Raw genomic sequence first — 22,324 nt, 5'->3', positions numbered from 1 at the left:
CCCCAAAAAACCCGCGTCAAGCAATTCGTGATGATCCTAATCGGAAGGGCAACACAGTTTTACCAGATACTGTGAAGACATATCTCGAAAATAGGCTAGTTTTAGTACGGTAAGGAACATTAATACCACTTTTTGGCTTCGCTTTCACAGATGAAATATTTGTCTTCAAGTGAGTAACTGAAAATTTCATTGGTAAACACTAAAATAAACTAAACTGTGGAGTTTCACGTGCCAAAACCACTTTCTGATTGTGAGGCACGCAGTAGAGGAGGACTCCGGAAATTTCCACCAGGTGGGGTTCTTTGACGTGCTCAGCAGCCCAATACCGTAGTTACTTAGCAACCACGGCGGGTGATTAGTAAACACTGTTTTAGCTATTTGGAAAATACGAGCTTTCGCGCCTGTAATTTCTGCCTCTTGACGTAAGACAAAAAACAAGCCCGATTTTCACTCTATTATCCATGTTAATATCACACATTTCCTTAAACTAAAAAAAAACGCATTTTCTTTGCCCTAATAGAGTTAATAGAACTATATTAGAGTCTTGAGGCTGTCGTTCACTCGAAGAACTCGCGATATCGAACTGCGTAAGATTAGCAGCAGCGAGATGCAGGAGGCGCGCGTATTAGAATATATATGCACAACTTCCTTAAAACCTATAAACGAACATCACAGTGTCAAATAAGACGACACAAAATTGTCTTCGCATTCGATGAAGTTTCTCCCTTTGGTGCTGTAAGCAAGGTTATGGTTCACAATGCTACGTTATTTTCATTGCTTTGTGCAATGAAAATTCTACATTGCACAAATTGTTTAGATGAACACAAGTGGAAACTGAAGCAAAAAAGGCTGTAACTCAATGTGTGATGCGAGCGTAGTGCAATTTGCAGATACCATTGCAGCAGTGTGCGAAGAACCTGCGCCACTGTCCGTCTTCTTTCCACAAGTAAAATGCAACATTACCACAAGACACAAACATCATGTTTGTACGCAAGCTTCCGCCTGAACATTCCCATGTATCGTTTCATTCCCGGACTTCACCTGAGTGCGCACTATTTAAAGAGACCCTGAAACAACTTCCTAAGCAATTATAGGATGGACCCACTACTGCTGTAGGCCAATTCACGAATCTCCAGTGGCAAATATTTTCGCAGTCCTTGAAGTATAAGCGAAGTTATCGCACTACCGAGCGGATTTCTATTTTCTTATTTCTCCATTAGCAAGCTGAAACCAGCACAACAGGATTGCAGTGACAAGGGTACCTCACCCAAAACTTATCCTTATCTTCTTTCCCGGGTTGCTGCAAGGTGCGGTTCATTCAGTCATAACAGAACATTACACACCCAAGAATATATACGAAACTAACAAAGTTAGCGATACACGACAGTTGCGTGACGTTGGTTCAGTCGCTATCTGAGCTGATTTATTTGTGCATAGACATTTAAACCTTATATGAATGTATATGCGAAGTGGCTGAAATAAGCCATGTCCCCTAACCAGACAAGACTAACTCTGTTCGGTGTAATACAAAAATAACTTCCTACGTAAAACCTTAACATATAATGTCGGCTCTTATATATCTGTGAATAACATGGATGTGTTAATAGAATGGTTAATTACATAAATTTTATTTCAAACATTCACATATTTCCTTTGCTTTCTTTAATTTACCCATTCGCTAGGCGCCACTGCGCATTAGCAAACTCTTGGCCAATCCTCCAGAATAGGTATGTCCTTCTTGGACATCTAAGGCTCAGAGTCCTTCAATGTGACTGGATGCTTGTCGCACATTTGCGTGCATACAGCTGTCACGACCAAATTGTACGCATCACCATCACCTGTACAGTATTTTACTAACGCTTTACATAAGGTTCTCTTCACACGGATTCTAGCATATGCTTTCTATCCCCACGTTTTTATTGTTTTTTTCTTCGTAATTTTTTGGGCTGAGGTGGCTTTTGGTGCACGGCTCTGTGCGAGGCAGCAGACAAGCCACGGTAGACCAGTACACTTACTGGACTACTGGGGGAATGTTTGTGTCGTTGACAACAATCCATCAGACGTGGATGCCGACCTCTGAGAGCGCGTGGCTGAGAGAACAGCCAAGATATCTTTTGATGCCCACCCACATGCATTGCCCCGCTTGTATGCTGGCTGCTCCAGACTTTCAGATTGAAATGACCGGAGGTTGTCGGCGGTTCTGATTTCCACATGTGGCCTCGCATTGTTGTGGAAGGTAACCGTGTTGACCACATCAAGGATGTCTCGCCGTCTTCGCCTGATGGCTGCCAATAGGCGTGGCAGTGTGGAACAAGGGCGGTCAGCCCTTGATGGTTGCACTTTGTGGCATGAAATCCAGCAAGAGCGGTCATCGGCGATCCCAAAAGGCCGTTAAGATCACTTACCCGATCGATGGCACTGATGGGAATTTTATTGTCGCAGGCGAACCCCGACGTATCCACACGATGTTCTGCTGCTTCGATTCCGGCGTGAAATACAGTATCCACGTTTCATCGCCAGTAACAATGCGGTACAAGAAACATTGACCCTCCACGGCATATTTTTGCAAGAATATTCAGTGAAGCAATCATTCGCTTTCCCTGCATCATGTCGTCCAAGTGTTTAGGCGCACGCCGACATGAAACGTTCCGGTACCCTAAGGCCCCGTGAATGATGTCGTAAACACTTCCATAACAAATGCCAAGTTTGTGGGAAACACCCGTGAAATGCACGCACCGATTAACTTTCAGCATGGAATCTACGCCGGAAATGTCGTCAGTCAGTGACGCACGCGGCCTATCCGAACGCGCGTTGTCACGCAAGTTCTCACGGCCCTTTGCGAAACTCAAAACACCACCACTTCGCACTTCTTAAAGCGACACGCGTTTCCCGATACGTGAGCTACACTTCCCTGTGGATTTTCATGGTTGTACCTCCCTTACTTCATATAAAAAAATCACGTTTCGTTGCTCGTACGCCGTGGACATGCAAAGCAAAACCATCATCTTCAACAATTTACAGTAGTCCTGTGCCGTGAAGCTACCGGCAGATAAGGCCGGGCCGGTCGAAGAAAAGGCCACCGCTGGGAATGGTTATGTTGACTTCACATTTACAGCCGTAATTTGGCTAAACAAAATCGGAGCTAAACTTTTTGATTGACCCTCGTACTGTATTGGTGCTTTTGAGATCGCAGGCACTTTATTTCGGAATGATTTACCTTAAAAGTAGCAATAATCGATAGTGATAATGCCCTTGCGATCACTAATTCCTTCAATGCCTATTTGCCACTTACATCCGCTGACGTCACAACAGTTAACGACATTACCAAGGAGGGAACAAGTGATGCTTGCCTCCCTGCATCATGCAGTACAATGATATTTGGCTCTCACGTTCACGGCGGCCTCTTCTAGATATCAGGAACATTCTTTTTGTCCTACTATTTTCAAAAAAGTGTTTGAGGGCTACTTTACCTCCCGTACAATGCATAGAACATTACAAAGGTTTGTCATATAGTCTAGTGCTTCCAACGATCGCAATTCCGCCTGAACTCCCAGTCAACCGAACCAATACAATTACCAAATTTGTTCCTGCGGAACATAGTTTGTTCATATAAAAATAATAAACACCTGGCTTCAGCTTTTCCAGGTTGCTAACCGTTAGGCTGCCCATGTGTACCGCAGACTCATGAAAGGTGCTCCCCTATATTGAGCACGCTTTTGAAACAGCGTACACTGTCTGCATGTTTCGTCATCCTCGAAAAAGAGGTTGTCCGTTCTAACAAATGATCACAGGGGATACCTTACTCTGCTCGTACCCTCCTATCTTGCACTGAGAATTCGGCGCAAACAAGAATGTTTCTTAAGACCAGTAAGCTACGTTTACGTATAATGAGCGAGTGACAGGTTTTGTTTCTACAGCCATTTAGCTTTCATGTAGTCATTCTTTTTGTGTGTCAAGTGGCATTATGCTAGGCAAAGATATAACGCCAATCGCTAGAATTTCTGTCATAGTTATACCAGTTCCTTAGCACGCCACAAAATAAAAACAGAGCAATACATTATCCTACGAGCACAGTACTCCCTAATGCAATATTTCTAGCGCAGCTCTATACGTGTTTTCCTTTCGCCATACATTAAGTTGTCGCACCAATCACTGCATCGAATGGCAAAGCCGCAGTTCATGGCGCTATATCAAGATTTATGCAACCGTAATCTTTACCCGGAAACGCTTCCAGGGAACGCTGCGCGCGATGGCGGGATTACCGGGGGTTTTTTTTTGCTTTGTTTTGTTTTTTTCTCTGGACGGCCAGCACCACTGCTGCCGCGGTGACGATGGGGATGATGATTTCATTACATCTATTTTGCAACGAAGCAGTCTCAAATAGTCACCTAGCCTGCTTGATTTAAACAGAGGGGCTATACAAGTTCTTTACCTAGCATTTTCGTATGCATCTCCTTGATCTTATTTTTCCCTTTAATGTCTGCCTTGTACGGCTAGCTATGACTGTAAGAGATCCCGTCGTATGAATGTGTCCTGGTGTTTTTCAAGAATGCTCTAAACGCCTCTTGCTTATCTAGCTAGACTGTTGACTGGTTGATGGTTCCGTCCACTTTAGACCCAAAAGCTTCTGGAAGGTGCACATTACCTACCATTCTCATTGGGTGAACCTCTCCACATTCTATTAGGATGTGCGGAATGGCCTCTGGATTTTTGGCGCAGCATAAACATGCCTGAATATTCTGAAGTTCTGAATATTCGCTCCGGTGTATTTTTGTCCTTAGACAACCGGCTCGAGCCACAAATAGCTAGGCACTGCTCTTTGTGTTAACGCACAGGTTTTCCCTTTTGATTTATTTCGTCTCATTCTTGTGAATCTCCATATTCATTTTTGCTTCTATTCTTCGCATCCAATTAACTCTCTATATTTCTCTCACTTTCTTTCTGATCCCTCCTGGTAATCTATTTACAGTTTAAATTACCCTGTACTTGGTTTCCAACTTTCTTGAACCGTTGTTCCATTCTATCTCCACGCTTTTAAACTAATGCGCGTACTTGAGCGCCCTCTGGTGGCGCTTCAATGTAGCTTCCTCCGCTTTCATTCTCGCACTCTCTTCGCTATCACAATCTTCTGCTTTTCCATTCATCCTTTCGCCATACACTCCCATTCCGCTTTCCTCCTAGCGCTCTCTTCGCTATCTCCTTCTTTCATTTCCCGTTGCGCTCCGCGTTCGAGCGGTTGCGCATACGAGGCACGTCGATGCTCAATGCAGGAACGAGCGCTAAGGGCCTGCGTTCTCAAAATTATGCACAAGCTCCACTGGAGTTGAAACAGTATGCATAATCATTGTGCCATTTGCTCACCTGCACGTATCACGTTTTCAAGATCAATATCAAACTTGATCTGACAATATAGACCCTTGTCAACCCTTATCGCTCCCTATGAATCTTATCACGATTGATCAGAACCTCGTCAACCCTTATCGGTCGTTATCAGCCTTATCGGTCAGGATCCGGCCTTATCAACTCTCCTCATCTCCTATCAACCTTATCCGATCATCATCCAACCTGATCAATTGTTATCAAATTTATCGGAATTGCTCCGACAAAGTTCATCAGTGTAGAACCATTATCAACCATGATGAGACTCATATAACCCCTCATCACTCTCTCTTTATCTTCTGATTGACTGCTTATCTGCCTGTATTGAAACCCATTGGTGCTCAAAGATCTGGGGCATTTCGGTCCGTGAAAGAACTCCCAAACAGAAGGCGCATCCCGCGAACATGGAAACGCATCGGGTATGTGGTGTGTTTGGCGTTATAATATGGCAAAACGAGGCTTATATTAGGCAAGCGAGTCCACATGTGGAAATCAGAACCGCCGACAACCTCCGGTCATTTCAATCTGAAAGTCTGGAGCAACCAGCATACAAGCGCGGCAATGCATGTGGGTGGGCACCAAAAGCCATCTTGGCTGTTGTCTCAGCCACGCGCTCTCAGAGGTCGGCATCCACGTCTGGTGGATCGTTGTCAACGACACAAACGTTCCCACAGTAGTCCAGTAAGTGTATGTACTTGGTCTACCGTGGCTTGTCTGCTGCCTCGCACAGAGCCGTGCACCAAAAGCCACCTCAGCCCAAAAATTTACGAAAAGAAACAATAAAAACGTGGGGATAGAAAGCATATGCTAGAATCCGTGTGAAGAGAACCTTATGTAAAGCGTTAGTAAAATACTGTACAGGTAATGGTGATGCGTACAATTTGGTCGTGACAGCTGTATGCACGGAAATGTACGACACGCATCCCGTCACATTAAAGGATTCTGAGCCTTAGATGTCCAAGAAGGACATACCTATTCTGGAGGATTGGCCAAGAATTTGCTAATGCGCAGTGGCGCCTAGCGAATGGGTAAATTAAAGAAAGCAAAGGAAATGTGTGAATGTTTGAAATAAAATTTATATAATTAACCATTCTATTAGCACACCCATTTATTCACAGATATATGACAGCCGACATTATATGGTAAGGTTTTACGTAGGAAGTTATTTTGAGGAGGACAAATGTGAGATGCCTCGTTGCGTGCGAAATGCTTAGGCGGCCGCTGCTCGCCGCGGTGACCGGTTTTCTTCTGTACCATCAGATTAAAGGGTTTTGCTGCCGACATAGCCTTCGGGCGAGAGCGTGCAGCAGTGCGTTTTTGCACGGTAATGGGACACGAAGACCATATTGCCTGGGAGATTTTCCAGAACCTTCGGAAGAAGGGGGCGCCATCAAGAGTTTCAAGGATCTAGTAGTCTACCAGATGAACCCCACCTTGCTGGTGAAGTTGCACAACAAGGCTAACAAGGACAGTTTAGTGAAAATGCGTTGACTTTAATCCAAGGGTCATTTCTCCACTGTCAATGACCCCATCCAACTAGACGTCACTGTAGATGTTCACTCAGTGGAATTCAATGTCCAAAATGACAGCTTTCGGCAAGAGTAGAGCAAATTTGGCGACGTACTCGAGATTTCCAACGAGAATGGGTGCGTCGCTTGCTTTGAAGATGCGACGTTCATGACGAGAGTGGTGCGAATGAGGCTTAACGCAGGTAAAGACCTTGACGACCTACCACATCTTTTGAAGTTTCGAAATGGCATACTTTTTTGTGTCCCGCCATTATGTTTTAGGTACCGTGAGTCAGGACACCTACGACGGCCACCGCGGCGCGCCGCAAGCATCCCAGAACGAGCACTCCAATGTTGACGGAGGCCAGTACCAAACGCAACATAAACGCCTGGAGTGTCAGTGGCGTAGACTTCCACGCGCCGAGGGTAAAAAATATTGCCCCGAAGTCCGGTCGGCGTCAGGGACGCAACAAGTAAACAACCCGAATACTCATTGCAGGGTAGAGTCATGGTAAGGCTTTTACTGTTGGTTTGCGCTTAGACTCAGTATTATTAGTGTACTTGCACCATTATGGATAGGTAAGCTCAATATACGATGTCTAGGGGCAAGTCGCAAGCAATATCAGGTCAAATGCATGATGTAAGAAGCACACCTAGAGCTGCTCGTGGTCCAGGAGACTAAGGTTAGCCGAGAGTAAGAATGCTGCTGCAGATAAATGTGTCATCAGAACCCTGTCTCACTGCGAGCACTGAATGACGCTATACATCACGGGGCAGTGGTTTCGGCGCGTATTGAGGTGCAGCTTAAAGAAGGGAATTGCGCTAAAAAAAGACACGGATGAGTAAGGACATGGACGGGCGCAATTCATGTCCTTACTTGTCCTTGCGCCCGTCCTTGTCCTTACTCGTCCGTGTCTTTTTTTAGCGCAATTCCCTTCTTTAAGTATGTACGACCGACTCGCCCAACAACGTGCTCTCTTGAGGTGCAGAAAACACGGAACGTGCAATATCGAGCTCAAAAGTATTTAGCAGACGACAAAAGGTGGCAAATAACTTATCAGATATAAAGGAAGATCAACGTAAGGTAGTCGTTTGTCAAAGGAGATCATCCGCACGTTTTTTAAAATGTTTTCTGCAAATGTCGGTGCGCAAACGTGCGTCGCTAACGATGAGCATTATGTAACGCTGTCTTAGATCAATGTAAAAATACTTGCGTGTTACCTCATTTTTGTTGCTACTCATATTGTTTATATTGTTACCCATGTGATCCGAAATCCTTACTGCATTTACTAAATTATTTTATTTTATTTTTTCTTTAAGTCATATGGTTAGAAGTATAGGTCTTATCGAGCTGTTCAGATGGAAATAGTAATGATGTCCTTTCAAAGAAAGCTTAATCATTTGCCGACACTGTTCATCAGTAAAAGAATTGAATAAAGAATAATGTAGGAAAAGATAGAAAATCCAATGCAAGAAGCGCTATACTTTGCATTACATCTGAGAGCGAATGACATATGACTACACAACCATTGACACTTAAGATCAGACAACATGGCATTTGATTTCAATGTCTAACAATATTTTACAAACTTATTACATAGGTCTTTACTTTCCGAGATTGTATACTCACTCTGATTCCACTTTCATTTATAGCCACTTTAAACGGACATCCTACTGATTCTTCCTCATAGGAATCTGAAAGAAGAAAATATCGGTATAGAGAAACCAATATTAGAAACTGCTCAAATATTATTATCTTTTCTGTAGAAACACCTGTAAACTTCCTACAATACTATCAATCAATATTGTGGAAAATTATCAAATGGTGTCTGAGAATATAAGCTTCCTGACTCCAGGATATACCCTTGGGAGTATGCGAGAAGACATTTATTTTTCCGCTGAGAAGAATTTTTGCGTTATATTTCAGCAATGTGATGACTTTACTTTTAATAAAACAGGCAAAAGAAAACATTCCAAATATTTACTCTTGGCAGCAGCATCGATAAACTATCGAATACTACAACGCAATAATGTAAATGTTTATGTAGAGGCTCAAAACGTCATGTCTCTGAGATATATCCTTTGAAAAATACATTCGTGTTTAGGCAGAGAAGTCATTTTTCAACAGACACATCAGTCTCCACGCCGTGATTAAGATGTAAAAGTACTTTTTTGTTCATGCGGGTGGTATCGACCAACAATATGATTTTTCAATACCGTTTATTAGAAAGAGCGTTTTACTCCTCAAAATCCAACTTAGATTCAAAAGCTACACTAAGCAGGACTTTTGAGGTTTTACGTTTGTACTAGTGCGTCTAAAGCGTTATATTGCATCAGAGTGCTTGCAGATGACTCAATTTCGGCAGAGTTGCTACAAAACCGTTTATTGTATGCTGAAGTACTTTAATTTTCCTGAGGACACAATGCCGAGAATGTGTGCACGAATCTAAATATCATACCATCGCTATGTACGTCCCAAAAAACTTGTTCAGAAAAAAACATTTGAAGGTATATTTCAATCTCAGACACTGACACATACAATACGGCGAAAATGCATGAGGTACTTCTAACACTTTTCTAAACACTAGGCATCTGTCTGCTTGCGGGTCTTATTGTATTTAATCTCCGACATCACCTGTTGCTTCCACAGAGACCTTAGTCACGCGGCCACTGCGGGGCTACCACTTAGTCGACATCGCTTGACAACATCCAGCAATTTTCACTACCATATCCGTACAAACTCATTAGTGGCCTTCAACGTCGAGCGGTAAAATGCGCCGTGGGCGGAGACACGGCGCAGAAAGAGAGATAGAGAGAAAAAGTTTATTTTTTGTGAGCTGGAGAAACTTCCTCTTAGATGGAGCCCTTTGTTCAGGCCTCCTTTGGCTCGCTCCACTCCGCTTGCCGTCTGGATCAGCCGTCGCTGCTCTTGCGGGTCTAAGCTTGTCAGCGGAGTCTCCCAGGAGGATGGTAAAGGCGACGGAATAGGGGAGTAACCCGGACGGTGTGAGCACTCCCAGGCTTTAATGATATACCGTGGTCTTTGCTGCACAGATGGGACAGTGTTGTAAAGTGACGTCAGCCGAAATAAGACTGTCTTGCAACTGCTGACGGCGCGTGCGTATATGGTTTGATATATTTCCCTTGTTCTCTCTCTCCCCCTGTCTCCGTTTCGTATATAAACGCTCTGAGACGGAAGCAATAAGTATTCATCTTCCAACCTTCGAACTGCGCGCTGTCGTATTCATTAAGACACGCCACGTGTGTCGTAACTATGTAACAGTGGCGACAAGGAGGGGATAGAATCCTCAAGGTGAAAAATGAATTACGCCAGACAGTTAAGTAGGAAACAGTGGCCGCAGGAATACTAACCATGGCTCATCGTCAAGTGCGCAAATACGATGACCAGTCTCACAACTGCAAGGCCTACATCGCGAAGGCAGAAGCTTATTTTGAGGCAACTGGCGTCCGCGAATCGGGAAATAAGAGGGCTTTGCTGGTAGCAGCATTAAGAACACGCGCCGTGAAATGCTCTCAGGACAGGTTGCACCTAGGAAGCCAAACTCGCAGACGTAAGAGGAAGCAGTCAAAGTTTTGGATGACTACTTCAACCCCAAGCGTCATGAAATAACGGAGAGCGACCGGTTCTTCAATCGCTGACAGTTGGAAGGTGAGTCCATTCAAGAGTTCAACTTTGAAGTTCGCGGGATTGCGGATGGCTGTAATTTCGACAGCATGCTAGACCGGATGCTTCGCGACAGGATCGTCCGTGGAGTGAGGTCAAGCGCTGTTCAGAAGCAGTTATTAGCAAAAACGAATTTGATGTTTAGGGAGGCCGAAGCAATTGCCATATCAGTAGAAGCAGTGGAAAAAGATACAAAGATGTCTGCCGGCCTTGAACCCATGCTCAAGGTCAATGCGCGTCAAGCTGATGAACCGGTGTCAGCATGTGGGCGTTGCGAAAGTAAGGAACACAACAGAAATGCCTGCGGCTAGGCGAAAGCGAAGTGTTACCGCTGTGGTAGATACGGCTATCTGTAGAAGATGTGCCAAGGCGACGTGCAGAAAGGACGCCCAAAAACACGTTCACAATGCAGGCAAGGAGAAGCGTTTGCAGTAACAGCGCATGTCCCTAAGGAAAATAGAGACGATGCGTACATTCGGACATTAACCACATCCTCCAATGGTCAGGTACCACGTCCTATTCTTCGTACTTTCACATGGTGTGGTATTGACTTACCTATGATTGTGGACACCGGCTCACCCGTCTGTGTTGTGTCCAAAGAACGTTTTGAGCAAAACCGTGAACAGTGGCCGCAAATAGAACCCGCATGCATTACGCTGTCCTGTTATCTTGAAGAACTCCCAGGATTAGAGAAATTGAGTGTCACTGTCCTACAACGACAAGGAGGTCAAGAGTTCCTTGATGTTCCTGAACTGTTCCGGTACGAGCCACTGCGGACGAGAGTTCATTTCCAAGTTCAAGGATGCAGGATCGATGGCGTTGAACGTATCGGTGCAACAAGGCTCTGGCCCAGGAATCAGCCGTACCTCCGCCACGCATGCCGTCCTGTCAGAGTTCAAAGACCTCTTCAGCCCAAAGCTAGGCCTAATCGATGGACACCCTGTCCAGCTGAAGCTCAAGGAAGGCGCCATTCGAAAATTTTGTAAGGCACATTACCTTCCATTTGCTTTACGCGACATAGCCTCGAAAGAGATTGATAGGCTCGTAACGCTTGGGGCACTGTCACCAGTAACGCACGCCTAGTGGGCTACTCCCATTGTGCCTGTAATAAAGAAAAACGGCGCGGTTAGAATCTCTGTTGATTGTAAGGTGACCTTGAATCCCGTCTGTGAAGTGGAGCAGTGCCCGTTGCCAGCCATTGATGACATTTTCGCATGCCTCAATGGTGGGGAATGCTTCACCACGCTGGATTTAAGAGACGCGTATAACCAGGTTCCCATCGATGAGGACTCAAGGAAGATGTGCGTAATCAATACATATCGTGGCTTGTTTTGCTACAGGCGACTACTATTCTGCATAGATTCCACGCCTGCCATCTTCCAGCGGAAAACGGAAACAGTTCTGCAGGGCCTGAACGGCGTTCAGGCTTACCTTGACGATGATTTGGTATCAGAAAAACTTGGTAGCACCGACAGGTTACAAGTACAGCAGCATTTTCGTGAGCGTCGATTGAAGCTTAGACTTGAAGACTTGAAGAAATGTTGCTTTTGCCAAGAGGCAGTGACATATCTGGGTCATAAAAGTGATCGTGAAGGTCGGCATCCAATATGAAGCATGTTGAATCAATCGCGCGAACAATCGGCTGTGCTGGCTCACTATGATCTAGAGAGACCCCTCAAGCTAGACTGTAACTCTTCACAGGACGTAATAAGTGCCGTGCTTTTTCATACAAGTGGAAAGATAAACAAACCTGTCGGGTTCCGTCCTAGAACGCTAACAAAGGCTGAGAAGAATTATTGCCAGCTTGACAGGGAAACCCTTGCTCTTGTGTTTGAAGTGTCCAAATTCTGTGATTACCTCCTAGGCCAACAGTTCGTATAAGTCACAGACCACCACTCGTAGGCCTGCTAAAGGCGGATCGACCAACTCCAGCATCTTTACCCTCTACTGCCTAGACGGACGCGAGTTCTTACCCCAGACGTGCAGCTACAACAGCCACCATAGTCGTCAACAAAGAACATCGGAGCAGCATTTCGCTCATGCGAAACAATCCCCTCCAAGCCGAGCAAGCGGCCATAGCCCTTGCGCTCTCCCGAACAAAGGTTGAAGTCATAGTGACTGACTCCCAACAGGCGTGCCGCAACTTTGCTAGCGGCAGAATTCATAAATCTACGCTCAAGATCATTAATCAAAAGCCGCCAACGAGATCAGTCATGATTATATGAGCGTCAGTTCATCACGGCATTCCAGGCAACGAGGTCGCCAACCACGTGGCTCGAAATTTGACCCACCGAGCCGACGCCGAGGAATCTGAACCCGAGCGCATGTACCCTCTAGTCTCGTACCAAGACATCGCACAACACTACAAGCTAACCCGCAGAACATATGCACCCCCACACAAGTCACTACCTAGAAAGCAGGAGCGATTCCTCCGAGCTCTACAGGTTAATACATTCCCCCACCCAACCAAAAATCACCTCATAGCCCCTACACAATTCTCTCCGCAATGCCGCTTCTGCGCAGAGCCCGGGTCCCTCAGGCACATAGTAGGGGGTTGCAGAGTGGCACCGTTAAATCCTCCGAACCCTTACCCCACCAACGAGCTTTGGGAGAGAGCCTTGGCCAGCTCCGACCTCGAGGATCAGCAACGGCTGATTGCGAGGGCCCAGGACGCGGCCCGAGCTCAAGGTATTCTACAATGAGGACGCCTCTCAAAGCTGCATTCACCCAACAAAAAAATTTATTCTCTCTCTCTCTGCGCTTCTGCGAGGAAAGCTACTTGCTAATCATATTAAAGTACTCTGATCCTATAACAGAGACAACAGCAGTTTCAGATATCGCGCAGATCCTTTGGGCTGTGTTGCAGATGTCACACTTCTTTTCAAACAGGGAAAGGCGCACACGCATACCCTCCGGAACCATACCTGACTTGGCCGTACAGCAAGCTGGAGGGATAGATAGCCGGAAGAACAGAACCTTTCAATACAGCGAAGTGGTCACTTCGACACGGATGATGCGGGGAGAGAGCGTGCTACAGAACTTCGTCTGCTCCGCAGCCAACAGTCGCACGACACTGCTGCAGAAAGTCGATTGCCAAGGAAAACGTCGTGTGGGGAACCAGCAAGTATAGCAAATTCTGCCTTGAAGGCCTTGCCAGCGGCACAAACAGACATGGTACATACACTGACTGAACACAAAGGCATGCGGCTCCCTGCCCGAAAGTAGTAGATTTGCCCCAATGAAACATACCATTACGGCCATGTCGTTCCTTGAAAACTAAATTCATCACAGAAACAGTTGCTCTGGTGTCCATCAGAGCCATTGTGGGAACATCGTCTAAAAGCACATGAACCTTGTTTTGAAGCATGGAATCTGGTGGAGGCATACTTGTGTGCAATGCGGTACATCCGGCGACCTCACCTCTATCTGCCGCGAAGGCTAGTTTCCCGGTGGCGGAGATGCAAGCCGCTGCCCCAGCCGTAGAGATGGTGACCGTCGCTGGCGCGTAGTAGGCGGCGTCAGGCTTCGCACTGAGGCGGGAAAGTCACTATGGACGTTCTGCCGGTACACGGGCTGCTGGGCAGTTGAACCCGAATGCTAGTAGGTGTGATGGGGCCGTTGGATTCTCCTTGAGGATGTGGCGGATCGCGCGGAAAATGTCGTACGTGGCGGACTTTGCCTACGGCTGAACTGAGCGATGTGTACACGAGCACCACACTGGTACCACATGAGGCGTTCACGTGGCATACCCAAATTCGTCGTGTTGTGTCGCAACATCGCGCGCAACATCGCTTATATGGGGTTTATACTTTACTCAGCATAAAACAGAGCTTCCTCATGCGTTTTCAGTAAGTTCAAGATAACGCGCCCAAATGACCTCTTGCAGCATGCAGCTGAATGCCTGCGGCAAAGTGCTGGTGCTAGCACTGGTGCTAGCACGAGCACTGGTGATTGCAACTAGCACTGGTGCAACTAGCACTGGTGCTGCACGTAACTTCAGTGGTCGCAGATTACCCATGTGCGAGACACCCTCAAGCGCGCGGCTTATTTATAACGAAAGTATGCCGCCAGCAAAATGACGCCTTCTGTTATGTGGCTCCTTATTTCAACAATGTTCCGTACACAGTAGACCGCCAAACTTAGTAAATTCAAACACACGAAACGCACGCTAAGCCCGCTCCGCGTAGGTTCGGAATCATGGGCTGGCGAACGAACCATTTTAAGCGTGCTCTCGCCTGACGTCTTATTGAACATACCATGATTATGGCAGCGTTTGCGATTTTCAAAGCTCTTACGGACAGTAGCAAGTTATAAAATCACATGCACTTATCGACGACTGGCTTTTTCGATTGACATCGAGAGACACAGCGCATTTGCCTAGTCCGTTGTCAATCGCGTCTGCTAAGCGCCGCGACGACCTCCTGGCGATAGCATGTCATATACGCAGAATCGGCACCTAAGATAGAATTCACTTACCATGGAGGATTTGTTGCTATATCCAATGAATGACGAACGACTGTCGTGTTTTCGCGGCGACGCGAGATGGATGACACACGACCTCCCTTAGATAGCCTTCGTTGCAGCTCGCTGGACGGATCACCTCTTTCCGGTGCTGTGCTGTTCCGCGATGTTCAGCGCGCGCGCGGTGGAGCAACTCCGAGTGAAACAGTAGAGCACTCGCTACGCGTTTCTTTGAACTGTGGCTGCCTGCTCTCTTAGAAGCAAAACGGTGTGTTCTTTGCGCAGCGTGCGTGAGTGATACATTGTCATATTCGGGGCTAGCCTCCCACAGTTGAAGCAGGAGGTTACGCTACGTTTTGTTGTTTATTGCCGCAAGAGTAGAATGGGCATACTACTCTCTCTCTCTCTCTCTGGAGGGCGGAGTGAAAAGCACATTTCACTGTCTCCTTGGTGATGGAGTGAACAATGCATTTCACTCCACTCGATATTTTGCGAGAGTAAAATAACGCTTTGAAGAGTCAATCCGCCGCTTCACGTCTGCGATACCCTCCCTAGTTTTTTAGAGCGCTGTCCTTACCATTGAGGAAGTGATTAACACATTCAGCAATACATTTGAGAATAACGCCCACATTGTCTTCTTCCGCCCTGTGGGAATCCACCGACTTGCACAACTTCAACATCTCTTCAATGTAAGTTCTACCAGCCTCCCCACTGACATAAGCCCTGCTCCACACGTTCCGCGTTCTTTGTTGGGTCCCCAAAGAATTTCTTAATTTCCTCCACAAAGACTTCCCAGATAGTCAGTGTCTTCATGGTTCTCAAACTATTATACGCAGTAAAATCAAGGAACAACCGCTGGTTCGACAGCTGGCTAGCGGCGCTCCAACGGTTAGATCGGCTCAGCTGCTGATAGTGCCGGAGACGCTCATCTACATTGTCGCCGTGTTTCCCTGTGATAGTCCGCGGCTTCTTGTAGTGCTAAGGAGTAGAGCCAAGCCCCCAAATGGACGGCTCCGGCGAAGCTTGTACTGTGGTGCTACCATCGATGACACACGCGGCCCCTGAGGTAGCAATAAGTAGAAGTTCACTTACCCCGCCCCTCCACCACAATTGTGACGAGTGATCGCGTTAATTTAGAAGATGAAGAATTTAAAGGTATCGCTCAGCGAAAGCAGCTGACTGCCGCGCACGCGAGCAAGGCGAGCTTCGTTCTCCTCTTTATCCAAACCCCGTCGCACGTTTGAATATCAAAAATGTAATTTGTTTGGGCAGTTTCTTTTCTGGGTTTTTATGGCAGAACAAACGCCCGCAGAAGCAGCCCAGACACTTCCATGCTCATTACAGGCTCGCCGTGTCACCTTCTGTTCATCATAAACGCACAAGAACTAAAACATTTGCAAAGCACTCAGGGAATATTTACAAAATCTTTTTGTTTAAAAACTATCTGGACTATCTATACTATCGTTTTTCCTCAGATTATATGTGCCAGCCGGACTCTTGACTGGTTAACATCCATGCTTTAATTTTATCTCTCTCTCTCTGTATGTTGTGTGCTTCAACACTACTTAAAAAAATGAATCACCAATTAGCCCAAAAGCAAATATTTAGCAGTAAGGGAGCAACATTTTTTAAATGTGTGTCCGAGTAATACAGCACAATATCTTCTGGAGAGTAATACATGATTTTTGGTTCTACTCATTCTATTATATGCAGGAATTACATACTCAATACTGCCCAATGGGATACCATTGGAAATCTGTGCCACCAGTCTTGCGCTAACAAGAGTACCGCCGTTCGGAGTAGTCACAAGCAAGGTTTCGTCTTTATGACTTGCACCTCTTCAATAAATTCCTGAACTCATGCTCTAATAATAAAGTCCCCTCGGTGTCGGCACTCCTGCACAGGTCAGGTGTCTTCTGCTGCCTCTGAAGGAACATGGCTTCGAGGAGAGACACTGAAAATGAAATTTAGCTCGAGATCTTAGACGTACCAGTTTAACTTCGATGAACTTCCTAGATGCATGCATCCTTCACCATCATATTCATCATCATCAGCCTATTTATGTCCACTGCAGCACGAAGGCCTGTCGCTAGGATCTCCTTTACCCCTGTCTTGCGCCAACCGATAACAACTTGCGCCTGCAAGTTTTCTAATCTCATCACCCCAATTAGTTTCCTGCTGTCCTCGACAGTGCTTCCCTACCAATGGCACCCATTCTGTAAATCTAATGGTCCGCCAGTTATCCTTTGGGCACAATACATGGCCTGCCCAGCTCCATTTTTTTCTCTTAATGCTTATTAGGATACCGGTTATTCCCGTTTGCTCTCTGATCCACACCGCTCTCTTCTTGTCTCTTGAAATTACGCCTAATATTTTTCGTTACATTGCACTTTGCGTGGTCATTAACTTGTTCTCAATTTGTCTTGTCAAATTCTAAATTTCTGCCGTATACACTGGTATATTGCAGTAATTATAAACCTTCACTTTCTATGATAGTGATGAGCTCCCAGCTAGGATGTGACAGTGCCTGCCGTATGCAATCCAACAAATTTTTATTCTGTAAATTTCCATCACGTGATCAGGGTCCTCTATTTGTATATGACCTAGATAAACGTACTGCTGCACAGAATCTAGAGGCTCATTTGCGATCCAGAACTCTTGCTCCATTGCCACGCTATTGAGCATTATCTTTGTCTTCTGCACGCCAGTCTTACAATTGCTCTGTTAAGGACCTCAGTAATTTCTTGTAATTCATCCCCATTGCTGCTGAACTTGATAAAGTCATCTACAAACCACAGATTGCGGAGGTATTCGCCGTTTATCCTCACTCCTAAGCCTTCCCAGTTTAATAGCTGGAATACTTCTTCCAAACGTGCAGTGAATATCATTGGAGAAATTGTGTCTCCTTACCGGACCCATTTCTCGATTCATAACTTTGTTTTCCTTGCGGAGAATCAAGCTAGCCTTGGAGTGCTTGCAGATATTTCCAAATATATTCGCGTATGCCTGGTGCACTCTTTCATTAAGTAATGCCTCTATGAAAGCTGATATCTCTACTGTATCAAATGCCTTTTCATAAACTATGAAAGCCATATAGAGGGGTTGATTGTACTCTCCAAATTTCTCGTTTACCTGATTGATTATATGGATGTGATCCATTGTATATTAGTGCCTCCTAAAACCAGCCTGTTCTCTTGGTTGACCGCAGTTACCTAAAGGCCTCAGTCTATTGCAAAATATCTTGGTGAATATTTTTTGAAATACTGGAAGTAACCTAATGAGCCTATAATGTATTTTTTTTATTCTTTAACCTCTCTCTTCTTGTGTATTAGTATAATATGGACATTCTTCCAGTTCTTTGGAACACTTGAAATCGTGAGGCATTGCGCATAAGGGGCAGCAATTCTTTCAAGCATATTTCCTCCATCTTTTATTAAGTTTGCTGTTATGCCATCTTCTCTAACCGCTTTTTTTTCGGGTCAGTTCTTCTAATTCCATTGTTAATTTACGAAGGAGCCTCTGCTTCCTGTTCATTACTACTTCTAATGAAGGTATCGTGGGGGCTCTGGGTACTCTACCGTTCAGTATAACATCGTTAAAGTGATGCTAAATGTGCAATCTAGTTGAACTCGAGCTCTCTGTATTCCAGACGGAGCAAGTATTTTGCTTCGAGCAACAAAATCAAGTTAATTTCCCATCGGAGCACCTAACCTATCAATATAAAGGTATTTCAGGAAATGAGACAAGGATTTACTTTGGCAAATAGGACTTGTGGCGAGTGATTTTTTACATTAAACGCACGTCTTTTGCGGCAATAAATAATCACCATTATCACTCTTTTTATTGTCACTTTTGAACCTTCCAGCGCTTCCTTTTCTTATGTCTCTTCATTCCATGATGAGCGATTCTCACATAACTCTCCCTTGCGCCTATGCTGCTTGATGTCACTTTTTTTTTGCCTGCAAGGCTCGCTTTTAACATCATTCTTTTGAAAGATCGACCATACTTCCCATTCCTTCGCTTCCATTCTCGCACACTGGTAAAGCACCGCTTACTTCCCAAACACGCTAACGTCATCTTAGGTACACTTTGTTTACGTACTTTCAAATGAAATAAAACTTCGGAATTACGTTTCATTCCTTCTTTATATCGCAGATCATACAATACTAACCATTCCTTATTCTCAAATTTGGGTCCCGTAAGTTAGTACAGCTTGGTTGTAGCAGTTGTATAGCCTTGATTGCACTGACATTCAGTAAACTGACATTCATATCAAAGACATGCCTACGATATGCCCTACAACGCGCTTTATTCGTCTGTACTTTACATCTTATGATGTTTTCCTCTTTTACAAGTTCACTCTGCATAATGGTACGCCCTAATTCTAGTGCCATTTTTGTACAGATCCATATTTCTTAATAATGTGACATGGATACAATACAATTTGGGTAATTCAGGTCTTTAATAAATATTTATCATTTTGTGTTTAGAGCGTCGCAATGCTATCCATAGAACAAGAATGGACGTCGCGCGTGCACATCATTCACTGCATACTAGCCACCACGGGCATCTTCACTCTCTCTGTCTTACCTTTCCTCTTTCTCCTACCTACAGTAGTAGGCCGAAAACAGCTTCCCCGGCCGACATATTTCTTTCTAGCGTTAAAAAAAATTATCTGTCGCTCTTTTCAGGTGGGCTGCACATATTTTGTAATGCAAGCCACAGGAGCTGGACATTTGTTAATCCATACTCCTAATAGGTTCTAGTACGGAACCTTGGACATTTCTTGCAATGATGAACTGAATAGTCACTGAGAAATTTTCCATTCGGGGGTGGCACTTTTCATAAGGAATATATCTGATAGACTGCGGCATCCAAAGATTGCACTTATAAATGGTTTTCTTTGGTATGGATTTACGTTCTTGTGAGCTGCGAAGACGCCCTACGGGCATATATAGTTGCAGACATAACCTAGTGCATTTACATGGCTACATTTGTGTCATGTAGGCGTTCATTATCGAAAAAGAAATTCAACTTCAAAACTTACCATCCGATGAGTCTACATCCAGCAGTTCTGCAACATCAATAAATATGCGCAATATTTGAGGTGAGAGAAGTAGGCTTATACCTATACGACACCGCAGTCGTGCAAGATTCTTGGAAAGAGGAGCCCTTCAGTGTGTTAAAGGGAGTGCGAACGTGCCAATACTTTCTAGTAAAGTTGGTTTGATGCGTCAGAGGAGGCAGATCAGGCAGATTTTGCCGGTAGAATTTGTGTGGTAATGTTGCGACTGCAGCCACTACACCGTCTAGAAATTACCACACTAGACCATCTAGAACCGTTGCTCAAAACAAACGTTTTTCGTAGCGAAGACATTCTTTTCTCTTCGCATGCTCTTTGAATGTATCTATTGAGTAAAAAACGCGGCAGAGCGGAAAGCGTATCGGGGGCTCATTTTATTTTTTTTTTATTTTCTAGCCATTGTGAACCGACATCCGTAGTTGAACGGTGGCCCTCGTGCATCAGCCGGCTGTTTAGTGAGTGCTACTAATTGGCCTTTTGGAAGAAAGTGCTTTGATTTGTTGCATCCGTATGTGATGGTATTAAACAGCATGAGTAAACTTTCTAATCGTTCAAGTGGACTGCAGACGTTCCCCTATTAGTTTTACCCGAAAACCCTTAAAACGGCTTCATTTACTTTGCTGCCTTCCTATTCAGGCTAGTATTTCCTTAACGAACGAGCTAAAGGTCTAACTGATTACCATGAAATGGCTGGCAAACCATGCGCAAATGACACTAGTCACTGCAAAGTCTCATACCCCAGCTAGATGACACCAGGTGAGAACTAAGATAGCAACGCTTAACTCATCCTTCTGACGCCGCGATGACTAGCGTGCCCTCTTCTTCCCACCAAACTGCATGCCATCGTCCCTGTCTGTTTCGAAAGACATGATTTTATATACCAAGCCTATACAGGCAGTCATTTCCAGGCGACCATTTGAGCTCACGCTTTATCTCGGCACAGCCGACGGTGCAGATAACCCATTTGACGTCCAAATTCTTCGGGCGGTGTCCCGACCATAGTTTTCACACATTGCCTTCTCCTCCTAAACCACTTCGTGGCAAATCACTATACCTCGGAGATCTAATTAACCGAAATAGTAATCTGTCATGCAAACGATTGTTGCTGTCTGGCTCTCACCACACTGTCTTGAGCGCTGTTAGAAAAAGAAACAGCAAGGTCGGCTGGACCCAATGCGTTGCCACACGTTTCGTGGTATTTGCGCAACCTTCAAAGAAGGATTAGACGCTAGACGGAAATCCTGAAGACGGTAACCACTTCGGTCATTTAGGTCACATCATTCTGCGAAACGTGCATGGGCAAAGTGGCAACAGGTGCGCGCTGAAAAAAGTGGGGTCCAGAACATAACCATGCCCATCCACGCCATTACATATCACTCCCATTGGCGTAACCGGCCCTTGAGGAATGCATCGCACCTATTTACGTGCACTGTGCGACATTAAGTGCCTAGTCACTATGGCCACGAAGCCTTAAGGCGGTATATGTTTCCGCAAGTCTTCAATAATATGGGTTGGCGAGATTGAAGGTGACGATTGTTTTCACTTTGCCAGCTTTGCAGCCTTCAAAATCATTGGCCTTGTATACTGATCTTTGCACGGTGCAATAGAAGACATGTTGGAAATAGTGTAAAGCTTTATCGTGAGGCATCATTTGCACGGTTGTAACTTTAGAAGCTTGAGTGGTTGTTGCTCTTATGACCACCTTCGAATATGCGCAAGTACGCCCAAAGTTTGAGTGCGTGTTGTAATTAACAATGAACGACAATCTTGTGGGCATCATTAAGGAGTGTGCAATGGAAGTCGGTGGTAACTCCGTTAGGCAGGATACCAGCAAACTATCGCAGGAGACCAAAGATCTGATCAAGAAACGCCAATGTATGAAAGCATCTAGCCCTACAGCTAGAATAGAACTGGCAGAACTTTCGAAGTTAATCAACAAGCGTAAGACAGCTGACATAAGGAAGTATAGTATGGATAGAATTGAACATGCTTTCAGGAGCGGAGGAAGCCTAAAAACAGTGAAGAAGAAACTAGGAATTGGCAAGAATCAGATGTATGTGTTAAGAGACAAAGCCGGCAATATCATTACTAATATGGATGAGATAGTTCAAGTGGCTGAGGAGTCCTATAGAGATTTATACAGTACCAGTGGCACCCACGACGATAATGGAAAAGAAAATAGTCTAGAGGAATTCGAAATCCTGAAGG

At 45.1% G+C, this 22,324-nt stretch overlaps 1 protein-coding gene across 3 annotated transcripts in view; it reads right to left on the bottom strand.

Moving 5' to 3' along the window:
• The window catches only part of LOC142574160 (evasin-1-like), a 56,276-nt gene that overhangs the window by 19,834 nt on the left and 14,118 nt on the right, over window positions 1–22,324 (bottom strand). For 2 of the 3 annotated variants that reach the window (XM_075683315.1, XM_075683313.1), the window contains exons 3-4: window positions 20,081–20,107; window positions 8,518–8,582 (exon numbers count right to left, since the gene is read on the bottom strand). In XM_075683315.1, coding sequence (XP_075539430.1) covers window positions 8,518–8,582; window positions 20,081–20,107 — 92 coding nt within the window. The remainder of the gene's footprint in view (window positions 1–8,517; window positions 8,583–20,080; window positions 20,108–22,324) is intronic. The other variant, XM_075683314.1, reaches the window with a different exon arrangement.

Source organism: Dermacentor variabilis, chromosome 3 (genome assembly GCF_050947875.1).
Source record: "Dermacentor variabilis isolate Ectoservices chromosome 3, ASM5094787v1, whole genome shotgun sequence".
Classification (NCBI taxonomy): domain Eukaryota; kingdom Metazoa; phylum Arthropoda; class Arachnida; order Ixodida; family Ixodidae; genus Dermacentor; species Dermacentor variabilis.
This window is presented reverse-complemented; position numbering and strand designations above follow the sequence as displayed.